Genomic DNA, 20,826 nt, shown 5'->3' with positions numbered 1-20,826 from the left:
CAGATTCACCATAGCAGATACCATGAAGTACAGATGACACTTTCCTACAGAAGTCTTTTCATAGTGATATTTAATTCCTTCCTTATCCCTTATTCAAGCTCCCCTGAAAGTTCAAATTTGTACAAATTACAAGAAGATCTTTCTAAGAAAATTGATTCAGCCAATAGTTTTCTCATAAGAAGCTTTAAAGATGAAGAAACTAAGACTTAGCGAGACTTGTCTTCAAAGGTAATTGGTGCCAAAACTAGGATTCAATGTTTTTTTTTTTTCTCAGTAGGACTCTTTCTTAAGTATATTCCATTCTGCCTCTTACCAAGTACATCTATGCTGTAAACCTGTATTGATCTTAAGAGTTGGGGTGGCAGAGGAGAGAACAAGTTCTGTTAGAAATATTACATGGACGAGTGATTTTTAAGTTCTAACAGCTTCTTACAGTATAATTCACATGCAATACAATTTACCCATTGAAATTGTACAATTCTGTGACTTTTACTATAGTCACAGTTTTGTAACACATCCCCACAATTAATTTAGAACATTTTTATGACTCCAAAAGGAAACCTCACACATCTTAGCCATCATTGCCCAATCTCCCCATCACCTCCAGCCTTAGGCAATAACTGATTAATTTCTGTCTCTCTAAATTTCGTATGTTCTGGACATTTTATGTAAATGGAATCATACAATGTGTGGTATTTTGTGGCTAGTTTCCTTCATTTAGCACACTTTTCAAGATTTATCTGTGTTGTAGTATATATCAGTATTTCCTTCTTATTGCCTAATAATATTCCATCATATGGATATATCACATGTATCCATTTATCAGTTGATGGACATTTGAGTTTTTTCCACTTTTTGATATTATGAATAATGCTGCTATGAATATTTGTGTACAGGTTTTTGTGTGGACATACGTCTTCATTTCTCTTGGGTATGTACCCAGGAGTGGAATTGCTAGGTCAAATAGTAACTTTATGTTTTATCATTTGAGAAACTGCCAGCCTGTTTGTCAAAGGGACCACACCATTTTATATTCCCAACAGCAGTCTAAGAAGGTTCTATTTTTCTCCACATTCTCACCAGCTCTTGTTATTTTTTATTGTGTCTTTCTGCGTTCCATCCTAGTGAACATGAAGTAGCATCTCATTGTGGTTTTGATTTGTATTTTCCCTGATGGCTAATGATATTGAGCATCATTTTATGTGCCTTTTGGCCATCTGTGTATCTTCCGTTAAGAAATATTTATTCAGATCCTTTATTCATTTTTAAATTGGATTTTATTTTTAATGTTGAGTTGTAACAGTTCTTTATATATTTCTACAAGTCCTTTATAAGATAAATGATTTGTAGAATTTTTTCCCATTCCGTGAGTTGTCTTTTCATTTTTAAATGCTGTTCTTTAAGGTATGATTATCTACTTTATCTATTTTTTGTTGTCCTTGCTTTGTCCTTGCTTACAGCTTTAGGTGTCATATCTAGGAAATCATTGCCTAAATCCAAAGTCTCAAATATTTATACCCATGTGTTCTTCTAAGAGTTTTACATTTAGATTTTACATTTAGACCTTTAATTCATTTGAGTTAGTTTTTGTATATGGCGCAAGGAAGGGTCAGCTTCATTCTTTTGTATAATACCCCCTTGTCTCAGTACCATTTTTTGAAAAGACTGTTCTTTTCTCCATTGAGTTGTCTTGGCAAAGAAAATGATTCTTCACCATTACTTTTGAAGGAGACATAAATGATAGAAGTGAAAGCATCCTAGGTAAATTATATAGAGTGTAAGGTCAAGATATTTAGATTAGAGAATCCTCTGCCTATGGTGGACATTTGGAAGCCATTAATAATAGATGAGACATATTCCGAGGAGCAGTTACAATATGGAATTAGAGTGAAGTTGTAGTGGTAGAACTCTATCAAGAAATGACCTGATGGGCTCTATCTCTTCTGTTGAAATAAGTCATGAAATCTTCAGTTAACAGGATGAGTATATAGAGAAACTTTGAGAGAAGTTTAAGAGGCAAAAAATCCTATAAATTTATAAGAAAAAGAAAGGCAATATAGAAAAAATAAAAGTGGTTGAGATAGAGCATGATAAATATAGTTTATAGTTTTATTTTCTCCAAATAAACACAGAAGCACAGTAGACACAATTAACTGAATGCCAAAACAGTGGAAAGAAAATTGGAGTCAGAATTTTTTGGTTCCGATCCTAACCTACACTAGGTATGCAATCTTGAATAAGTCACTTACCCTTCAGAATACTAGCTGGTATTTACTGAATCCCTACCATATTCAGGGCTTTGTGCAAGCTTCAACATCCTTTTTTGTAAAATGAAGATGCCGTAAAATTAATTACTTTGAAAACTTTTGTAAAGAACCATATACATAGAAGAGGTTATTATGCTTGAAATTTAGAATTTGTTCAGTGTAGTAGTAGTAGTAGCAGCAGCTTATGGTATGTGTTTTCTGCAAGGTACTTTGTATCTGTATTTTTATAATGAAATTAGTGTTCAGTGGTTATGCAGGTTGTACAGTCAGTAATCATTAGAGCATTATTCTAATCCAGTTGTGCACGATTTCTTTATACCATCTTGCATTTATCTTGAAAGATCTTGGTTTGTGAAGGGTCAGGGTAGATAGGGTAGCACCAGTAAGATTTAAATTTTAGTCATATGCAAGCCTAAGATACAATTCCTAAGGGTTGATGAATCCTGAGATTGGTGATCTCAGAGGTGAGGTGGAACAGTTTCATATGTTAATAAGGTCAAAGGTATATCCCATTTGGTTAACTATAAGTTTCAGAAGAGCTAGATGTTATGAAGCACAGTCATATAATGATAGTTTATCTGTGTGTTGGCTGAAATCTTGGTAATTTCTGTTCAGGAGACAGGGCAAAACAGAACAGCGGTGAGGTAATGAAGTTACGATGGAAAGTAGAGGTAAGTGCAAGAGGCCAAAATAATATTACAGCTTGTGGAGATGGGCAGACTTTGCCTTGAACCATGAGACAGTCGCTTTTTAAAATTAATTATTATATTCATATCCTTTTGAAGACCCTTCTCATTCCACCAATAAGGTGCCTGTTGTTAATTTCTAAATGTCATGGAACTGAGCATCTTTTGAGTACTTCATAGCTGTTATCTCAGCCCCTTGCTTTCTTATCCTTTCCATGGTTGATTTGAGAAACATTATTTGGGAATGTAAAACTAATAGACAAGAAAGAATACAAGAAAAGAGCAGAACAGTTTTTTTCCTTGATTTATCCTGTGCCATTATCTTTTTGACAACAGGTATAAAGTTCAAGCTTTAGTTGTTATCCTAGTGCTACTACTAAATTATCAAGTAGTAGACATGCTTCTCTTTGATGAAGGTTAGCTGTTGGCAATGTCATCAGTTGGCACAGGGGAAACAAAGAACTTTGAACTCTAATTCTGATTTGCAAAGTTTCAGTTCCTGTATAGAAATCCATGATGATTGTCTATGAGAATAGATCTGTGATGGAAATATGTATAGGAAAGATAATTAATACATATTGAGCCCATGCTTTATGTAAGGCAATCTAAAGTACTTAAAGATGAATTCAGAGTCTCAGAGGTCACAGAGGCCCTGAGCTTTTTTGTTTAGATTGTTCTGCTTCTCAGAAATGGCAGAAATGGAATTTAGAAGAAAGGACAGCTGAGTTGAGGCACATTATTTGAGAAAAGGTAATGCTGTGAGCTAATTTTGCATGCACATGTGTGTAGATGTATATTTAATAAATGATGGGGACTAAGGAAAAGAGGGAAATAAACATGATTTTTAAATCTAGTTTACCCCTCTCCTATGTAGTGTTCAAGAGCAGGGAATCTGAAATTAGACTTGCTAGGTTTCCAGTGTCTTTCTTCTTTTCACTACTTTATATAACAAGATGATGCCTGACTTCTTACCCCTTGTGAACACTGAGCATCGAACCTTTTGGTGTAAAGGAAAACTGTAATTGGTGTGAGGGATCTTAAGCTGTGCTACGTGGAGGTTATAAATTGATTGCCAGACCAACGACCTCAACCTTGTAGTCTGTGCCGACCAACTTCACTTAAAAACACAGATTAGATTCTTGATATTTTGCAACAGTATGCTAAGAGAAATGCTACCCACTTGTCCCTTAGACTATCCCAGCTGTCTTCCAATATCAAGTCAAATTATCAGAAAGCTGCAAGCCTGAACTGTGTTCCTTTAGCTCTTGTAGAAACTCTCACTGAACTATGATTTTATGATAAGTCCTTGATTTTTGTGATAGATCGATGTAAGAATCATCTATGAAGAATGTTTTTACATCTTTTGTATCATTGTTAAAGATTTCGGTTTTTAATCAGTTTTTGCTTTACAAAAGTTCATATGCAAATTTCTTCTCCAGGTAAGTGTGCTGATAAATTATTAAGCACTTTTTTAACAGCTAATGAAAAAATACAAAGTATTTCCATTTTTGCTTTGGTTCCAGAAAATTCAAAAGTATTCAGTTGCAGTAACTCGCCTTAGTTTATGTTTCTGATTCAGGTATCTGTCTCTATGTCCCCCAGTCTTCACTGAGTTTATAAAATATACGTAAATTTTACAAGTTCTTTTTTGGAAGTAAGGTAGATTTTTAATAAGTAATTGGTATTACAACAGAATTGTATAGTAATATAGAGATCCATTCCAAGCCTCAGTATTCCTAATGAACGTAGCACCTGAGCAGAGATGTGCCTTTCAAAATGTATAGCATTAGAACTGAGGAGTCAAATGCGATCATTAAAAACTCTTGAGAAAGAAGTAAGTGCAGTTCTGCTCACACTTCCTTGTAAGAGATCCACAACCTCAATTCAGGTTTCCTGCAGATTTTTGGGTCATTTATAAGCTTTGAAAGACAGATTCCCTACTCCCTTCCTCACTAAGAGCTAGCAGAAGAAAGTATAGAATGAATTAAACTCTTGTTTGAGATCTACAGACTAGAGCAAAACTGGACTGCTGAGTCTAGTCTTATCCTTCCCAGAGGTTCCAAGAGCACCTCCACATGGTAGATAGTTCCCACTGTTGAGCAGACTACATGTGCCAAATAACCTGCTCTACTGTATTGTAGCAAATGAAGTTGGGGGAAGCTGAGAGCTCATAGACAACTACAGCTCTGTTTACTCATGAGGTCCTTACTTTGGATATAACAGAAGCCAGCCTGCTCAGCTTTCTCACACATGCTCACATTCATTCTCATGTTTCATAACCTCTGGTTCTCCTACTTAAACAGTTTTTGTGCATGTGTGTGTCTATTTAGCTAATGCATCATCAAGCTATTGTTCTTTCATTGTAACATTTGAGTGTTCACATTGTAAGTGGTATTTATGTTCTCATAATTTTTCTTTTTGAATTTTGTGTTATAAAATATTTCAGACAAACAAAAAAATAAAGAGAAACACACAAGGACCATTACCAGGCTTTTTCAAACTTATATACTTATATTACATATGCATGTATCCATAAATAATATATAGTACTACTTTACATGGTTTTAAATTTTATGTAAGTCATTCACTGGGCAAGGTACTAACCTCTCTGTTATTCCATATCTCTGCATGTAAAATGGCAATAATGACTGTTTAATGACTGGAACATCGGGGGTGGGGGGCTGGAATGAGAACAGTGGGCAAGGACCTTATCATCATGTTCTTTGTGTAACATATATGAGTGTTTGGACTTTTTCATATAAGTAACAGAAAGCTTTGACAGACGTTTTCTTTTAAAACAGTAGTATGACAGAATAAATTTTCACTTTATTTAAAATTTTAGCTTTATTCAGTCTGTGCTAATACTGAACTAATGAAGAACTTCTAAAAAATTTACCTTCCTTTTGGTTCTGTCATGCAGGCTTTGCTTCATTTCTATGTCCTGTGTTTGCTTCTGTTTCCCAGCTAAAGTTTATGTTAAAAGATTGGATCACTTTTGGTTTAGAGTAGAACTTTCATAATGTAAGGGAGACCATAAATGTCATGGGTTATCTATATTGCCTGTGTTTTGTCTTGACAGAAATTCTGTATTCTGGCTCCTTTTCCTACGTAAGACCTTTTTTAGTGTTTCCCTTATTTCAGGGAATAATTTCTAACAGTACACTTATTTATATACATTCTCGGTGACCAAAAAAGAAACAAAAATGTACATGAGGTTTGCAGCAACCTTCGCCTTTTGGGTACCTGTGAGAAATGAGGTTATTTACTATATCTTCAGTTCTGACATATATCTGTTACCAAAAGTATTTTTTCAGAATATTCTCCCTGTTCTATTGTAAAGTCATAGAGAAAGTTTGGGGTTCTTTAGGTAGATCACAGAATTCAACAGACTGTATCTTGTCTCAGATTAGAATCAGTATATTATTTATGATAGAAATCAAATTAACCAGTAGTTCTTCAAATTTCTTATTTCCTATTTATTTCATCCAGACACAAAACGGGTTCAAGGAGAAAAGTTCTTTCCTACCTTTTAATATTTTGAGCTGCCTATGTTTGGGATTCAAAGTATTTTTGGTGCGTATTGCTTAACTGGGCTGAAGATTATCTCATGTGACAGCAGAGATCTCTTGTTTTGGAATTGCCATTACTTTCTAGAACAGCCACTCTGTACAGCAGCCAACATGCCCTGGATCTTCCTGCTTCATATTACAGTGATACTGCTTTGTCAGGGTAGAATTCAGCCTCACAGGGCTGGAGTCAGTCTCTGCTGACCTCATGCCACAGTACAGCATGTTCAAATCTGGGAGAAACCAGAGGGTTATTCGGCACATTCCTCCTCCTTCTCCCTCACAGGCATGGAACCCTCACTCTCCTCAGAAACCGTATGTTGTATATGTGTGTGTATCTGTCTTTTTAAAATCTTTTTCTTAATTCTATAATTCTACAGCTTTAAGTGGGGACTGGTTGAACAGACGGACATAGGAAATGTTTTGAGCTGCTGAAACCTAGCATTTTTCAGCAACAGATCTCAGCCACGGGCATTCGCTATTTTTGAACTGACTCATATGAGGTTGCAGTAATCAAGAAGGCTGTTACTTGTTTCCTAGTTGTTCATTTTACCCACAGCTATTTGGGCAGAATGTACAGAGTGCTCTTTGGCTATGTGGACATGCTCAGATTATACTGGAGTGTCCCGACTTCCCTGTATGGCAGGCTGCTTCAGTGCAGAGTCAATGTCATTCTCACTTTCTGAGGCTAAATAGTTATTAGAAAATACGTGTTTTCTTCAGTGAACAAGAATTCGATTTGCTTTGCCAGCTTAGGAAAAGCTTTGGTTAAATTTGAAGATGCCAGGCATGCATAACAAATAAGAATTTGGAAAAAAGCCATTTGAAATTTCTCACATTAAAAAAAGTTTCTTGCTAGTCAGCTACTTGTTTTCAGTGTATTTTTCCCAAAGACTTGGCAATTTTCTGAATTCTAAAGCAGTATGTATGTGTCTCAGTGCTAATAAGTTCTTGTCTCTGTATCAGCAGAACAGGTCCCTGAGATAAGCTGGATAGAGGATGATCCAATTTTATGCAACACAACTACCATTTTCACATTCCATCCGTATTCTTAAGTAGAAAATGGCCTAAAGCTTGATTTTTACCATGTTCTTTTGAGTTGGTTTTATAAATGATACATAGCTATTTTCTAAGAGATAAATGCTAAAGCAAACCAGATTTTTAAAAATAATTTTTAAATTTTTAATTATAGTTGGATTACAATATTATATTAGTTTCAGGTGTACAACATAGTGATTAGATATTTATATAACTTATGAAATGATCACTGATAAATCTGGTACTCATCAGAAATCATATATAGTTATTACAGTGTTCTTGACTAATCCCTATGCTGTACTTTGCATTCCATAACCATTTTTTAACTGCCAATTTGTACTTCTTAATCCCTTCCTCTTTTTCACCTACTCTCCCAACCTCTCTCCCATCTGGTAGCCATCAAAATGTTTTCTGTATCTGCGAGTTTGTTTCTGTTTTGTTTATTTTGTTCTTTAGATTCCACATGTAAGTGAAATCATATAGCATTTGTCTTTCTCTGTTTGACTTAACTCCATTCAGCACAATACCCTCTAGGTCCATCCATGTTGTTACACATCCAAGATTTTCTTCCTTTTTTATGGCTGAATAATATTCCATTGTATATATGTACCACTTCTTTTTTTATTAATTCATTCATTGATGGACACCTAGCCTCCATATCTTGGCTATTGTAAATAATGCTGCAAAGCAGATTCTTTGTAATTTCACTTAACGCACATTAATATTGTTTGTCATTGAGGCATTGGATTTAAGATCCAAACATTTTTCACTCTGAAATTTAATATTAAATTTCTTATGCTTTACAGTTGATCATTTAAATGCCAGCTTTGTTAACAGTTTTGTGCCTGTGATCTATACCCTTTTTTTCCTGTTTTTTTTTTTTTTTTTTTTTTGTTCTATATCTTGGATTTTAAAACCCTGGCATAGTTCTTCTTATTCCGAGGTTATAAAAGGTCAGTTTACTTACCTATTCATTCTATTAAGAATGCTAGCCTAGGTTGAATGGGATAGTCAGAAGAAAAGAATTCTTAAGAGAGCCCTAAAGGACAGGGAGTGGAGGAGACCCAGTGGTAAAACAGAAGTTAACTCCTTTGTTTCCATTATTGACAGTCTCAAGGGAGGAGGGAAATGTAAACCATACTTTAAATATTCTTGAGTTGATTTTATTTTCTCTGTTGATAGCATTAATTTGTGAAAAGAAGAAGTTTGCTAAAAACATATACTTAGTTCCTGAGTAAATAAATGATTGTAGATTAAACTGATTACCTACTTCCCTACCCACGTGTCTCTCTCAGTGATACTAGTCATCAAATCTGATGAACTAAAATAGTCTCATTGAAACAATAATTAAAATGTTTAGTTAGCATCTAGAATTTGTAATATGATTATTTGTATATATCAAACTGCTATGCTTTGTGAAGAGTTCATTCTAAACTGGAAAATAAACATTTTGAAGGAATACTCAAGAGGGGGAAAATGTATCTGATTCTTGGAAATAAATGGAGAATTTTAGAAAACTGGGACGTTATAGAACCCATTTTATAAATGTTGAACATATCTATATTTTTTAATTCATAAGATTATAAGATCCCCACATGTTGACCTGTTCTAAAGATTAATAATTCTTTTTCCTTTCTTAATAACCTTGTAACACTACACATTTGTATGTTTATGCTAAAAGACATATATGTAATACAGACAAATCCTTCACAATATTGACGTTGCCTGAGTTTTCTGTACAAATGCCTAGAATTTACAGTGGCAATTTAGAGCATACATGTGTAATCACTTGGTCATATGTAGGTGCTGTTTCTTTTAAACAAATGTTATTTACATTGGACCGTCACTATATTAAACAGTGAACTTTCAAAAGAAAAAAATAAAACTTCCCTTACATCTAAACCTTCAAACTGCTACTTAACCCAAATCTCATCATTCTATAGTGTTCAGCATGTTATATATAGATTAAATCCCATGGGAACAATACAAAAGTCTATCTACATTATTTTGTTATTGTAGGATTTTTTTTTAATTGAGTTCCATTCAAAAGAAATAGCTAGCATAGTGATTTGATGAGAAACATACAACACTGCACCAGAAGGAGACTATTTCAAGTTTTAGCATTTTCCTGCTCCCAGTACTCAAAATACCTTATGTCCTCTTTAAAATTAGCGGACTCATGTGAATATATTGTATCCCTTAAGACTACTAGAGGGGAAAAAAAGGTCAAGAACTCTGACTTAAAGCTTAAAACATTTGTCAGATTATTTTAATTAATACCAAAAATGATTAAATTGCAGTTCCAGTATATTCTTTCTGTAGTGGAGGGTGGTATAAACCAATCCTTTGTTCATTGAACAAACAATTATTGAGTCTATGAGAGTTTAGAATTTGAGATGGGCTTGGGAGATATCAGTGAACAATACAGACAAATCCTCTGTCATGCAGCTCATGTTCAAGAAGATGGCAACAAATACAATCCTAATTAAACTGGAATATATTGAGGATGGGCTATAAAAATGGCAAAACTGAGTAAGGGAGATTGAGAGTGCTGGGGATAGACTGCCATTTTTAATGGGATAGGAAGTGTAAGCCTCATTTTAAAAGAGACATTTGAGGAAAGGCTTGAAAGCAGGTTAGCAGGTTAGCCATACAACTGTCTGAGGAATGAGCGTTCCCAGTAGAGGGTACAGCAAGAACAGAGTGTTCCTGATGTATACAAGGAATAAGGAAAAGGTTGCTATGACTACGAGAAAGGATAAGAAAGGAAAGAGTGGTAGGAATTGGGGTGTCAAAGATATAATTGAGTACCTCAGTTATCTTTTGCTATATAACAAAGCACCCTAAAATTTAGTGAATTAACCCAACTCTTCTGTTTGCTCTCAATTCTGTGAGTCAGCTGGGCTCAGCTGGGTGGTTTTTGTGCTGGTCTTGCCTAGGGGGTGCACTGTAGTTAGATGGCTCAGGTCGGGCCGGATTGTCTAAGATGGCCTTCCTTACATGTCTGGCTGTTGGTATTGGCTATTAGCTGAGGTTCTTTCCTTGTGTGGTATAAGGATTTTAGCCTGAACAGCTGTAAGGATGAAGTTGTCATTAACTGAGATGCAAAACCTTCTGGAGGTCTAAGTGTGAGAGAGAGCAAGCCCCAATGCACACTTTTCAAGTCTCTACTTTTGTGACATTTGGTAATGTTTCACTTGTCCAAACCCAGTTTCAAGGAATAGAAAAATAGGTACCATTTCTTGATGGGAGTAATAAGAAAGTCATATTATAAAGGAAAGGACATACTAAATTCGATAAATATGTAGCTCTTAACCACTCAGAGGGCCAGATCAGGTACGCCCTTGAAGGCCATTTTTAAATACTGGCTCTTCTTTGTTTTCTTTTTCTCCCCTCTCCTCTCCTCCCCTCCCCTCTGCTCCTCTTTTCTTTTCTTTTCTTTTCTTTTCTTTTCTTTTCTTTTCTTTTCTTTTCTTTTCTTTTCCTTTTCTTTTCTTTTCTTTTCTTTTCTTTCTCTTCTCTTCTCTTTTCCTTTTCTTTCTCTTTCTTTTTCTTTCTTTTCTTTCTTTCTTTCATTCATTCATTCATTCATTCATTCATATGAAGAGACTTCATTTAAGCAGAGGAGTGACATGATTTGACTTAGGTTTTTAAAAGATCATTCTGGTTGTAGAATTGAGAACAGATTATATAGTGGCAAGGGAGACTAGTGAGGAGGCCATTGTAGTAATCCAGACAAGATATGATCATGGCTCAGACTAAAGTAATAGAAGTGCAGATAATGAGAAGTGGTTAGATTTTAGATGTATTTTGCATATAGAGGGAACAGGATTTTCTGGTAGATTGAATGTAAAGTATAAGAGAAACGATTTTAGCTTGAACAGCTAGGAGAATGAATTTGTCATTAGGTGACACATGAAGTCTGCTTCTATGAGAAAGAGCAAGAGTTAAATTTGAGATGTCTACTAGACATCTAAGCAGGAATGTTAAATAGACAATTTTCTATATGAGTTTGGAATTTAGGAGAGCGATCTGAGCTAAAAGTATAATCTAAGAGGCATCACAATTAGGTGGTATTTAAAGTCATGAGACTAAATGAAGTCATCAAGAGTGAGAATGAGCGTAAGAAAAGGAAAAGGGACTGAGTCCAGAACACTCCAGTTTGAGAAGCGGAAGAGGAGAGAGTAGCCAATGAGGGTTGGAGGAAATCAAGAAAGGATGATAACTGGAAGCCAAGTATAGAAACTCTTCATAGGAAGAGAGAAACATCAGCTGTGTCAAATGCTGGTGAAAAGTCAGGTAAGATGCAGACTAAGAACTCATCTTTGGATTTAGTAAAGTGGAGTTGATTTGTCACCTTGACAAAACTTTTTGGTAGAATAAGATAAAAGCCAGTTGAGTAGGTTTGAGAATGGGAAAATAAATTTAGAGACAGTAAGTTTTAGACCACTTTTGTTTTACTTCACTAGGGAGCAGAGAAGTGGGGAAGTAACTGGTGGAAGAAATGAAGTCAAAGAAGTGTCTTTAAGGTGGGAGATGGGAAAAATCATACTGCTAGGAAGAGGAGAGGAAAAATTCAGTGGAGAGGAAAAATTGATCCATTTCTTTAGTTTATTTTATTTAATAAACTTAAGTGGCACTTACATATGCAGGCACTGTTCAAAGCACTTCACAAATATGGGCTCATTTAATGTAAGAATGAAGCAATGACAGGCCACTGAATTGCAAGTACTGTGGTAGGTATTGTAAAAAGTTCAAGGATATTTAGGACACAATCTCTGGCTTAAGTACTTGTGATCTATATTAGAAAATATAAAAACTTCCAAAAATAAAATAAGAAAGTAATGTATAACAAAAATTAAACAGTTTAGAAGTTCAGTGAAGGGAAATTACATTCAGCTGGTAAATGGGGAATATAAATAATCTGATACCAATTAAATGATTGGCAAAGAAGAGGAGGATATTGAAGAGGGGGCGAGGAGAGGAGAGAGTTAAAAGATAGACTAAAGACAGGGTTAGAAGTAGAAAGGAAAACATTTTATCATCAAAATATAGTCTAAAGAGGTCAAAAAAGCAGAAAAGACGGCCTCAGAAATACTCCTTTCTCTGTCACTATAATTGTCATCTTCATGTTTATAGTCTTAACCCCCATATATAAGGGGGAGGGAGATGGGGAAGGATGTGTGTGTGTGTGTGAACTGCATGTACATCTTTAGTACTCAAAGTACAGGGAGTCCTCCCTTAGATACATTGAGGTGCCTTTCTTTGATTTTAAAAGAGTTTGGGGAACAATTCAGCATTATTTTTCAGACAATATAGGAAAATTTGAGATTTATAAGTCCAGGAAATATGTTTAGAATATGTCCTTTAATTCTTACTTGTTTTTAATGAAAAGTATAGTTGTTGTTTGAGGTGGAAGGATAAGCAGAGTATATAAACTGTTTAGGTTGATATGTGGGTGGAAGAAAGTATGTTATGTTCAGTGGAAATGTGGGAGGAAAAGTTTATAAAGAATCATTTCTGGGGAGCATAGAAGCCTAATTCAAACTGACATTTTTTTCCCCCAGTGGTTCCTCATGCATATTGTCTAATTTGAAAAATTTTAATTATGCACTGACTAAGTTTAGGGAAGACATTTTTATGGAGGTCCAAATTAGCTCACAGAAAAAGAAATATGTTTGGCCAAATTACATATCAAACAATGATCAAGTTTACCCATTATTAAAGGAATGCAATTGATAATTAACATGAGATCTTATTTTTGCTTCTCAGACAAATTAAAATACAAAGATTTGATGCCTAGAGCTGGCACCATCATTCGTCTGCACTGTTAGTAGTAAGTGTAAATTGCTGTGATTTCTAGAGAACAATTTGGTAATCTCTATCAAAGTGTAAAACATATACACTCTCTAATATACTGCTACGAATTTAAATTATCAGTATATTCACAGAAGTTCACCAAGATATGTATATAAGTGTATTATAGCATTATTTATTATTTTTAAAATGGGATGAATTCGTTTTGATGCCCAATTGAAGTTCAGCATTAAATATCTTTGATACCCCTCTCCCTCAAAAGATGGTGCAACCTTCTTCCTTGTTGAGGAGCTGGATCCCATATTATACTGTTTTATGGTTATCAGGTGGATTCTCAGGAATATTTTTAGGTTTCTTAGAAATAAGGGCTTTTCATTTATTCTGTTAATCACTGTCACTGGAGATGAGGCATTCAGAATGAAAGATGTAATACTCAAAGATGATTCTCACAAAAGAGCTATTAGGAACAGAATGGGCAACAATAGGAAGCTGTTAATATAAAAACAAATCTTTTTAAGAAGTAAAGACTACACGGATGTGAGAATGAAATGGGAGAGTGAGTAGTATAGAGGAAGTTTACCATAATTCCACATCTTCAGATAATTTTTTAAATTTCTAAGAGCTCCATTTTCATTTTGAAGAACAGATCTGCCAACCAGGTCACAAAATTTAAGACAGTAGCAGAGGAAGATGGAATTTTTATTATATATTTCTTCTTAAACTAATGTTGCTTTTACATTGTATATCATTGCATTTACATTTATCATACATGTTTTATTAAATAGAGGTTATTTTATGAAACAATCCAATTTTTGCCTGTTTATCTTAATGTTTACCGCAGTACAAGCTTTGATAAATTGCTTGCATCATTTGGCACAGTGTTATTCTCTACTGAATTAATTATATGCCAGATTACCTCTGAGTTTTGGAGTTGGATAAGGAGAAATAGAGAGGAAGGCCAAATGTAGAATATCTGGAGAGCAGCTGTTTATACCTCAAACAATGAGCAAGATCTAAAGAACTACACTCATTTAATTACTTCATTTGGTGCATGAAAGTGGGATTAGAGAAAGCAAAAATGTCATTGGTTCTCACTTACCAGATGGTTGTGGTTTCGACTTCTCAGAGTAAACATTTTCACCTTGGAGGCAAGGGCTGTAGATTCTGTTGCCACTATGGCCCCTGTTGGCTCTAGAAAGAATATTAGCAAGAGACTGAGGCGTGAGAGACTGAGGCTCAAGAGACTGAGGTTCAGGAGACCTGGTTTATCATCTCAGCCCTACCACAACTAAATAAAACTTGGGGGTTTCAGTTAACATGCCAGAGCTTTCTTTTATTTCTCACCTACAAAATAAGGCTATTTCACAAGATCACTTCTCAAGATCTTTAAATTTGAAAAGGCTCAGGTGACTATCATGTACATGAATATATATGTACAGACATGTATAGATTGGTTTTTTAAAAATAAAATACATTGTCCAAGAGGGTCACTTTATAAGATATATACATGTTTAACCACTATGCTATATATCTAAAACTAATATAATATTGAATGTCAGCTGTAATTGAAAAAAAATTTTTTAAAGCAGATTCCAGAGTCACCCTTAGATATCTGATTTAGAAGGTTTGGAACAGAACATGTGCATTTCTCTCTTGAAAAGTCTCATGCAGCATGAGGAATTGCTGCTATGCATACTCCAATATTTATTCACTTCTGAAAGCTGCCTCCCTCTATTCCCATGGCTAACTATACATTTGCTGTCCTCCTAGATTGGATAAAATGTAAGGAACTGTTATTCACTTCTGAATACCATCCACTTGTAGCACCCAAGAAATATGTGTTGACTTGAGCCCACCTTCAGAGACCTGATTTTCTCCAGAAGTAATCAGATTTTGTGATCAATTCCAGAGGTTCATAACAATCCCAGTAGGGAATTTCTTTGTCACACTCAAATTCCTTACTCTTTAGTTTAAGCCCAGCTTGTTCATCCAACATATGTTTATTGAGAACCTACTATGTGCTAACCTGTTACTAGCCTATGGCTCTTCTTTGCATTCCCGCCAAGTTCCCCATCTTTTTCTACATGAATGGATGGAGCACAGAGGATTTTCAGAGCAGTGAATCTACTCACTACAATAGATACTATAAAAGCAGATACATGTCATCATACATTTGTCAAAACTGTAGAGTAAATGCTAATATAACCTATAGACTTTGCTAATAATGATGTGTCAGTGTTGATTAATCAGTGATAACAAATGTACCAGGCTGGTGGGGATGCCGGTAGTGGCAGAGACTGCATGTGGTGGGACAGGGAGTAACATGAACTCTATTTTCTGCTCAGTTTTGCTGCGAACCTAAAACTGCTCCAAAAATAAAGTCTATATTTTAAAAAATAGTAATAAGAATAAAATAAATTATGTTTTCCTAAAGCTCTCAGAAATGGACAGAGATTTGAGTCTCAAATGTTGCATATACTCTGTTTCTAGTCAGTTATTAGATTTGAAAAGCAATTTCTTAACTAATTGTAAGTCAGTTACAAACTACCTCAAGAAGGTAAATGAGTGATTTTATCTTACTTAAACTGGAACTACTAGTGTGTAGGAAAATCTGGGTTTAGACTCTTCTAACTCTGGGTAGGATATATTAAACAAAAAATTTATAACTTACACAACTGAAAGTCTTTTTAAAACAAAAGATTTATTAGGCCATTGCTAGCAAAAATAAATTAATTAATTAATTAAAAGGGCCGAGCTTGGGACCTGGAGTCTAAACTGCCAGAGCAGCATGGCTGGGTAGGAAAGACATGTCCATTGTCCTGGAGTTTTGCAAGCATTTTTATAAATCAGGGGAGAGAAAGATGTGAGCCTTTCTGAAAGAATTTACATTAGCTATAGACAAAGGGGATGGGAGAAGGTAAAGGGGGGGGGTAGTTCTGGGATTAGCCCATCAGACATCAAAGTCCCCAAGGCAGAAGTGTCCACTCCAGTAGATTAGCTCTGGGCAGCGGGTTGGAAAGTTCATGTGTAAATAAAAAGCAGAGACTGCCGACGTTCTATGGCACCTGGCTGTTCTCTCTTTTGGATAATAGAGGAAATAGCCACTTGGAAATTAATCCTAAACTCCAACAGATAGACAGGAATGTAAGCAGTCTTTGGTTGGAGCTAGTCCACAGCTATTAATAGACTAACTTTTCTCTTTCTCTCACTCTCCAAAAAGTATAATTTTAATTTTGGACATCTCAGATTGTTTTTTTGTTTTTTGGGATGGTTAGGTGATTATTTATTTTTGAAAGCATTCATTCTCAAATTACTTTAGCTATTTTTAAGTTCAATGTGATATTACTAAATATAATATTATCCTATATGTGAATCTTGAATATACATATTATTTTGCAAAAAAAAAAAAAATCTGCCATAAGTGAGAGTAGCAATATCTTAATTTAATTTACATGAGATTAATCTCTATGGCCTACGAATTAATAAATTGGAATTTGAAAATCAGTAAATGTCCAGTGAAGTAGCTGTTACTATATGGTGTATGTGTACTTTTGACATTTACTTGATCTAAAGTTTCTAAAACACTGTCAAGATAAAACTTGTGCTTAAGTTCAGTTTTTTATTAATGTTAAAATTAGGTGTAGAAAAGTATTTTCTAGGTACTGTTAATTCTTTGGAAAATAGACACATTTTCAGTCTCCTTAGCACTAAATTGTTACCTTTAAAGATTAGTGGTGTTAGGAGTACATAAATAAATACTTTATAAAATAAGTCCTAATTACTGAAGTATTAAACAGATTTTCTGAATTTAAGTTATCCATGACTAAACTCATTTCCTTTTTTATTAGGGTTATTATACTAGTAGATGAGAAGTACTCTGAAAGATATATGGTACCTAGATTTCAGCAGTGCATTTAACAGTTTTTCATTGTATCTGGGGGTGGGAATTATAACTGATTATTCATAACCAAGTGAATGAATGAATAAGTGAATGAATGAATGAAAAGAGTACTAACTCAGATAAGGATCAGCTTGGAACAAGGTTTCTGATGATTTGTTGTAAAATACCTTCTCTTCTGTTCAATCTTTTCGTTAATTCCTTGGCTAAAGACATTGCCATGCTTTTTCAGAGTTGAAAGATGTCAAGCGGCTGGGAAAAAAAATTTAATTTTGATCCATACAGTTGAAAAGCAGAAGTCATAACATTATGTGTTTCAGCAGTACATGTTTATGTTTGTTATTTTATTTTTCAATTACAGTTGACATTCAGGATTGTATTAGTTTGAGGTGTGCAGCATAGTGGTTAGACATTTATATAAGTTACAGAATGATCTCCCCAATATGTCTAGTACCTCCCTGGCACCATACATAGTTATTACAGTATTATTGACTATCTTCCCTATGCTGTACTTTATATCCCCATGACTGTTTTTTAACTGCCAATTTGTGCTTCTTAATCCCTTTATCTTTTTCACCCAGCCCCCATTCATCTCTCCTCAGCAACTCTTAGTTTATTCTCTGTATCTTTGAATCTGTTTGTTTTGTTTGTTCATTTATTTTGTTTTTTAGATTCCACATAAGTGAAATCATATGGTATTTATCTTTCTCTGTTTGACTTGTTTTCACTTAGCATAATACCCTCTATGTCCTTCCATGTTGTTGCAAATGGTAAGATTTCATTGTTTTTTATGGCTAATATTCCATGGTGTGTATGTACCACATTTTCGTTAGCCTGTTGTCTATTGATGAATACTTAGGTTGCTTCCATATTTTGGCTATTGTAAGTAATGCTGCAGTGAATATAGAGATACACATACCTTTTTGAATTAGTGTTTTTAGATTTCTTTGGATAAATACCAGAAGTGAAATTTATAGGTCATAAAGTAGTTCTATTTTGAATTTTTTGAGGAACCTCCATGCTGTTTTCCATAGTGGCTGCACCAGTTTACAATCCCAACAGTGCATGAGGGTTCCCTTTTCTCTACATACTCACCAACACTTATCGTTTGTTGATTTATTGATGATGGCCATTCTGATAGGTGTGAGATAATATCTCGTGGTGGTTTTAATTTGCATTTCTCTGATGATTAGTGACATCAAGCATCTTTTCATATGTCTTTTGGCCCATCTGTATGTCCTCTTTGGAGAAATGTCTATTCAGGTCATCTGCCCATTTTTTAATTGGGCAGATGACCTGAATAGAGAAAATCACCTTTAAAGTTATTTGGGTTTTTTTTTGGGGGGGGGGGGGATGTTAAGTTGTATGAGTTCCATATATATTTTGGATATTAACTCCTTATCTGATATGATATATCATTGGTGAATATATTTTCCCATTTAGTAGATTGTCTTTTTGTTTTATTGATGGTTTCCTTTGCTGTGTAAAACTTTCTAGTTTGATGTAGTCACCTTTGTTCATTTTTTCCTTTGTAAGGGCAACTATTCTTAACACCATTTTCAGTGAAAGAGAAAGGAAACAGAGGAGCTAAATTTAAATGCTGTTTCATTTGCTAGGTTCTTTAGTAAATCTCTGATTCTTAACAAAGTGATTTAGATAGTACATCAAAAAAAGTCTGCTTTTTGGAATCTTAACCTATATCAGACAAAGCTCTTACATTGCAATACATTTTAAAAACTAGGATGTCTTAATCACTTTTTTAAATTAAAATTCTAAAAAGGAAGCATTATTAATCTTATACCAAAAATATTGTTATGTAATCATAACATAAAACACCCTGAGAGAAAACAGTTTCTAGTGATTGAAAGGAATAAATGAAATGCCTAACAGTGTCCCCATATCAATTTTGTTTACAAAGAGACACTGAAAGAACATTTGTTATCAATTGATCGTGGACAAATTTGTCTTACTAAACTTCTACCTTTAATGTGCAAGATAAAGCACTAAGTTATAAGAAATTTTAATTAGGACTTTGTCTTTCCAACTCCCTAGCTTAATGGTCTACAAATTCTGTCATCTCAGTTTTACCTTTAAAATGTTTTTTAAGTTAATTTTTATCAAGTCATAAGAACATAAAAATAATTTTGTCAGAATATATCCGGCAAGTTTCCTGAAAATATTTTTAAGTAGTTTAAATTGATTGAGCCTAAGGAAATAAGGCCAGTGAACATGATGGCATCTATTACTGGATTTTGACAAGTAAAATCAAGAAAGAAGATTTACATGTATTTAAAGAATGAATCATGTTTTGTGAAAACTCTTAAATTATAAAATCAAATGTCCAGGAACTTATCAGCCCACCCAACCTTTTCCTCTAGTTTTTCACCTCCAACCTCAGCTCTTCAAGCTCCAGTCTAATTTCTTAGGTACTAAACCTTGATTCATTTTAAGCTCCCTAAAGCACGTAAGTCTCATGACTGATGGGTGGCAAAACAAGGACTCAGTTCTATCTCCTCAGCAGACTAGCAGCCTTCCAGCCCCATCTTGCTAATGAAATATGGGCTGTTATCTAAGCTTAATGATGTGAAACAATAGAATACTGTAATATGATCGTATCTCAAGAGAAAGGGTAAAGGAATGAGAAACTGGCCTTATGTTTGTTTTTATAACAAAGAAGTTTGGAAAGAGTTAAATTTCCATAAGAGGCCAAGTAATACCTATAGTATCAGTCTTTACCTTACTTTCTACCCTTTCTTGGTTGTATCTATTTGAAGTCATATGGCTATTCTTAAAGAATGTTTGGAACCACTAGGGCTCTATGCAATTTAGTGGAAAATTAAATAAGAAAAGAATAGTGAAGCCAGATTATTTTCAACTGTAATAGCTTTGTATTTGTCTGTTCCCTCCCCCCACCCCACCTCTACCCCCAAACCATCTATGGCTGGTAATACTTTGGAAAGAATAAATTGAGATCAATCCTGTTCTTCTCACATGGACCCATTGAATACCACTTTTTCTTCATTTTACCAATTTTCATATATTCTGGGATGTGGAAAATGGTGTTTATTTTTTATTCCTGAGAGCAGCCAGTGTGGTCTGTTGTTCACCTGGGATTTGGAAGTTATAAATAGATATTAATTAAGTAAGGCTTTTCAAGAGATGGATTATATAGGTCTGACATAGTCACTCTACTGAATAGCATTTTCTAAAATACTGTGTAACATTACCTATCTATTACTTCCAGGTAGTAATTTTCCAGACATAGATTATGCTTGGGCATATTCTAATCATTTACTTTATATTTTTGAAATTTGAGTGTGTGTGTGTGTGTGTGTGTGTGTGTGTGTGTGTGTGTTTAACATTGAAGGTGTGACCTCACTTAGGAAATAAAATTTAAATCAACCTGTTCTACCAAAAACTCAATTTCCTCGTGAGCCTATTTGGAAAAGTTTGTTTACAAACAGCGTGTATTTTCTTTTTTTAAAAAAAATAAGTAATTCTGGACTAAGAGCCAGTTAGCATTTCTGAACAGTACTAATATAAGTGATACCACC

At 34.4% G+C, this 20,826-nt stretch overlaps 1 protein-coding gene across 6 annotated transcripts in view; it reads left to right on the top strand.

The window, feature by feature from the left end:
- TMCC1 (transmembrane and coiled-coil domain family 1) overlaps nucleotides 1–20,826 on the top strand; it is a 178,285-nt gene that overhangs the window by 111,630 nt on the left and 45,829 nt on the right. Inside the window, exon 1 of one of the 6 annotated variants that reach the window (XM_016122051.2) lies at nucleotides 1,305–6,834. The exons of the other annotated variants lie outside the window; for them this stretch is intronic. Coding sequence (XP_015977537.2) covers nucleotides 6,808–6,834 — 27 coding nt within the window. The 5' untranslated portion in view covers nucleotides 1,305–6,807. Of the gene's footprint in view, nucleotides 1–1,304; nucleotides 6,835–20,826 lie in introns of those variants that run through there. 6 annotated transcript variants of the gene reach the window in all.

Source organism: Rousettus aegyptiacus, unplaced genomic scaffold, assembly GCF_014176215.1.
Source record: "Rousettus aegyptiacus isolate mRouAeg1 unplaced genomic scaffold, mRouAeg1.p scaffold_m13_p_4, whole genome shotgun sequence".
Taxonomy (NCBI): domain Eukaryota; kingdom Metazoa; phylum Chordata; class Mammalia; order Chiroptera; family Pteropodidae; genus Rousettus; species Rousettus aegyptiacus.
Note: the sequence above shows the minus strand (reverse complement) of the source record. Positions and strands in the feature narration are given on the sequence as shown.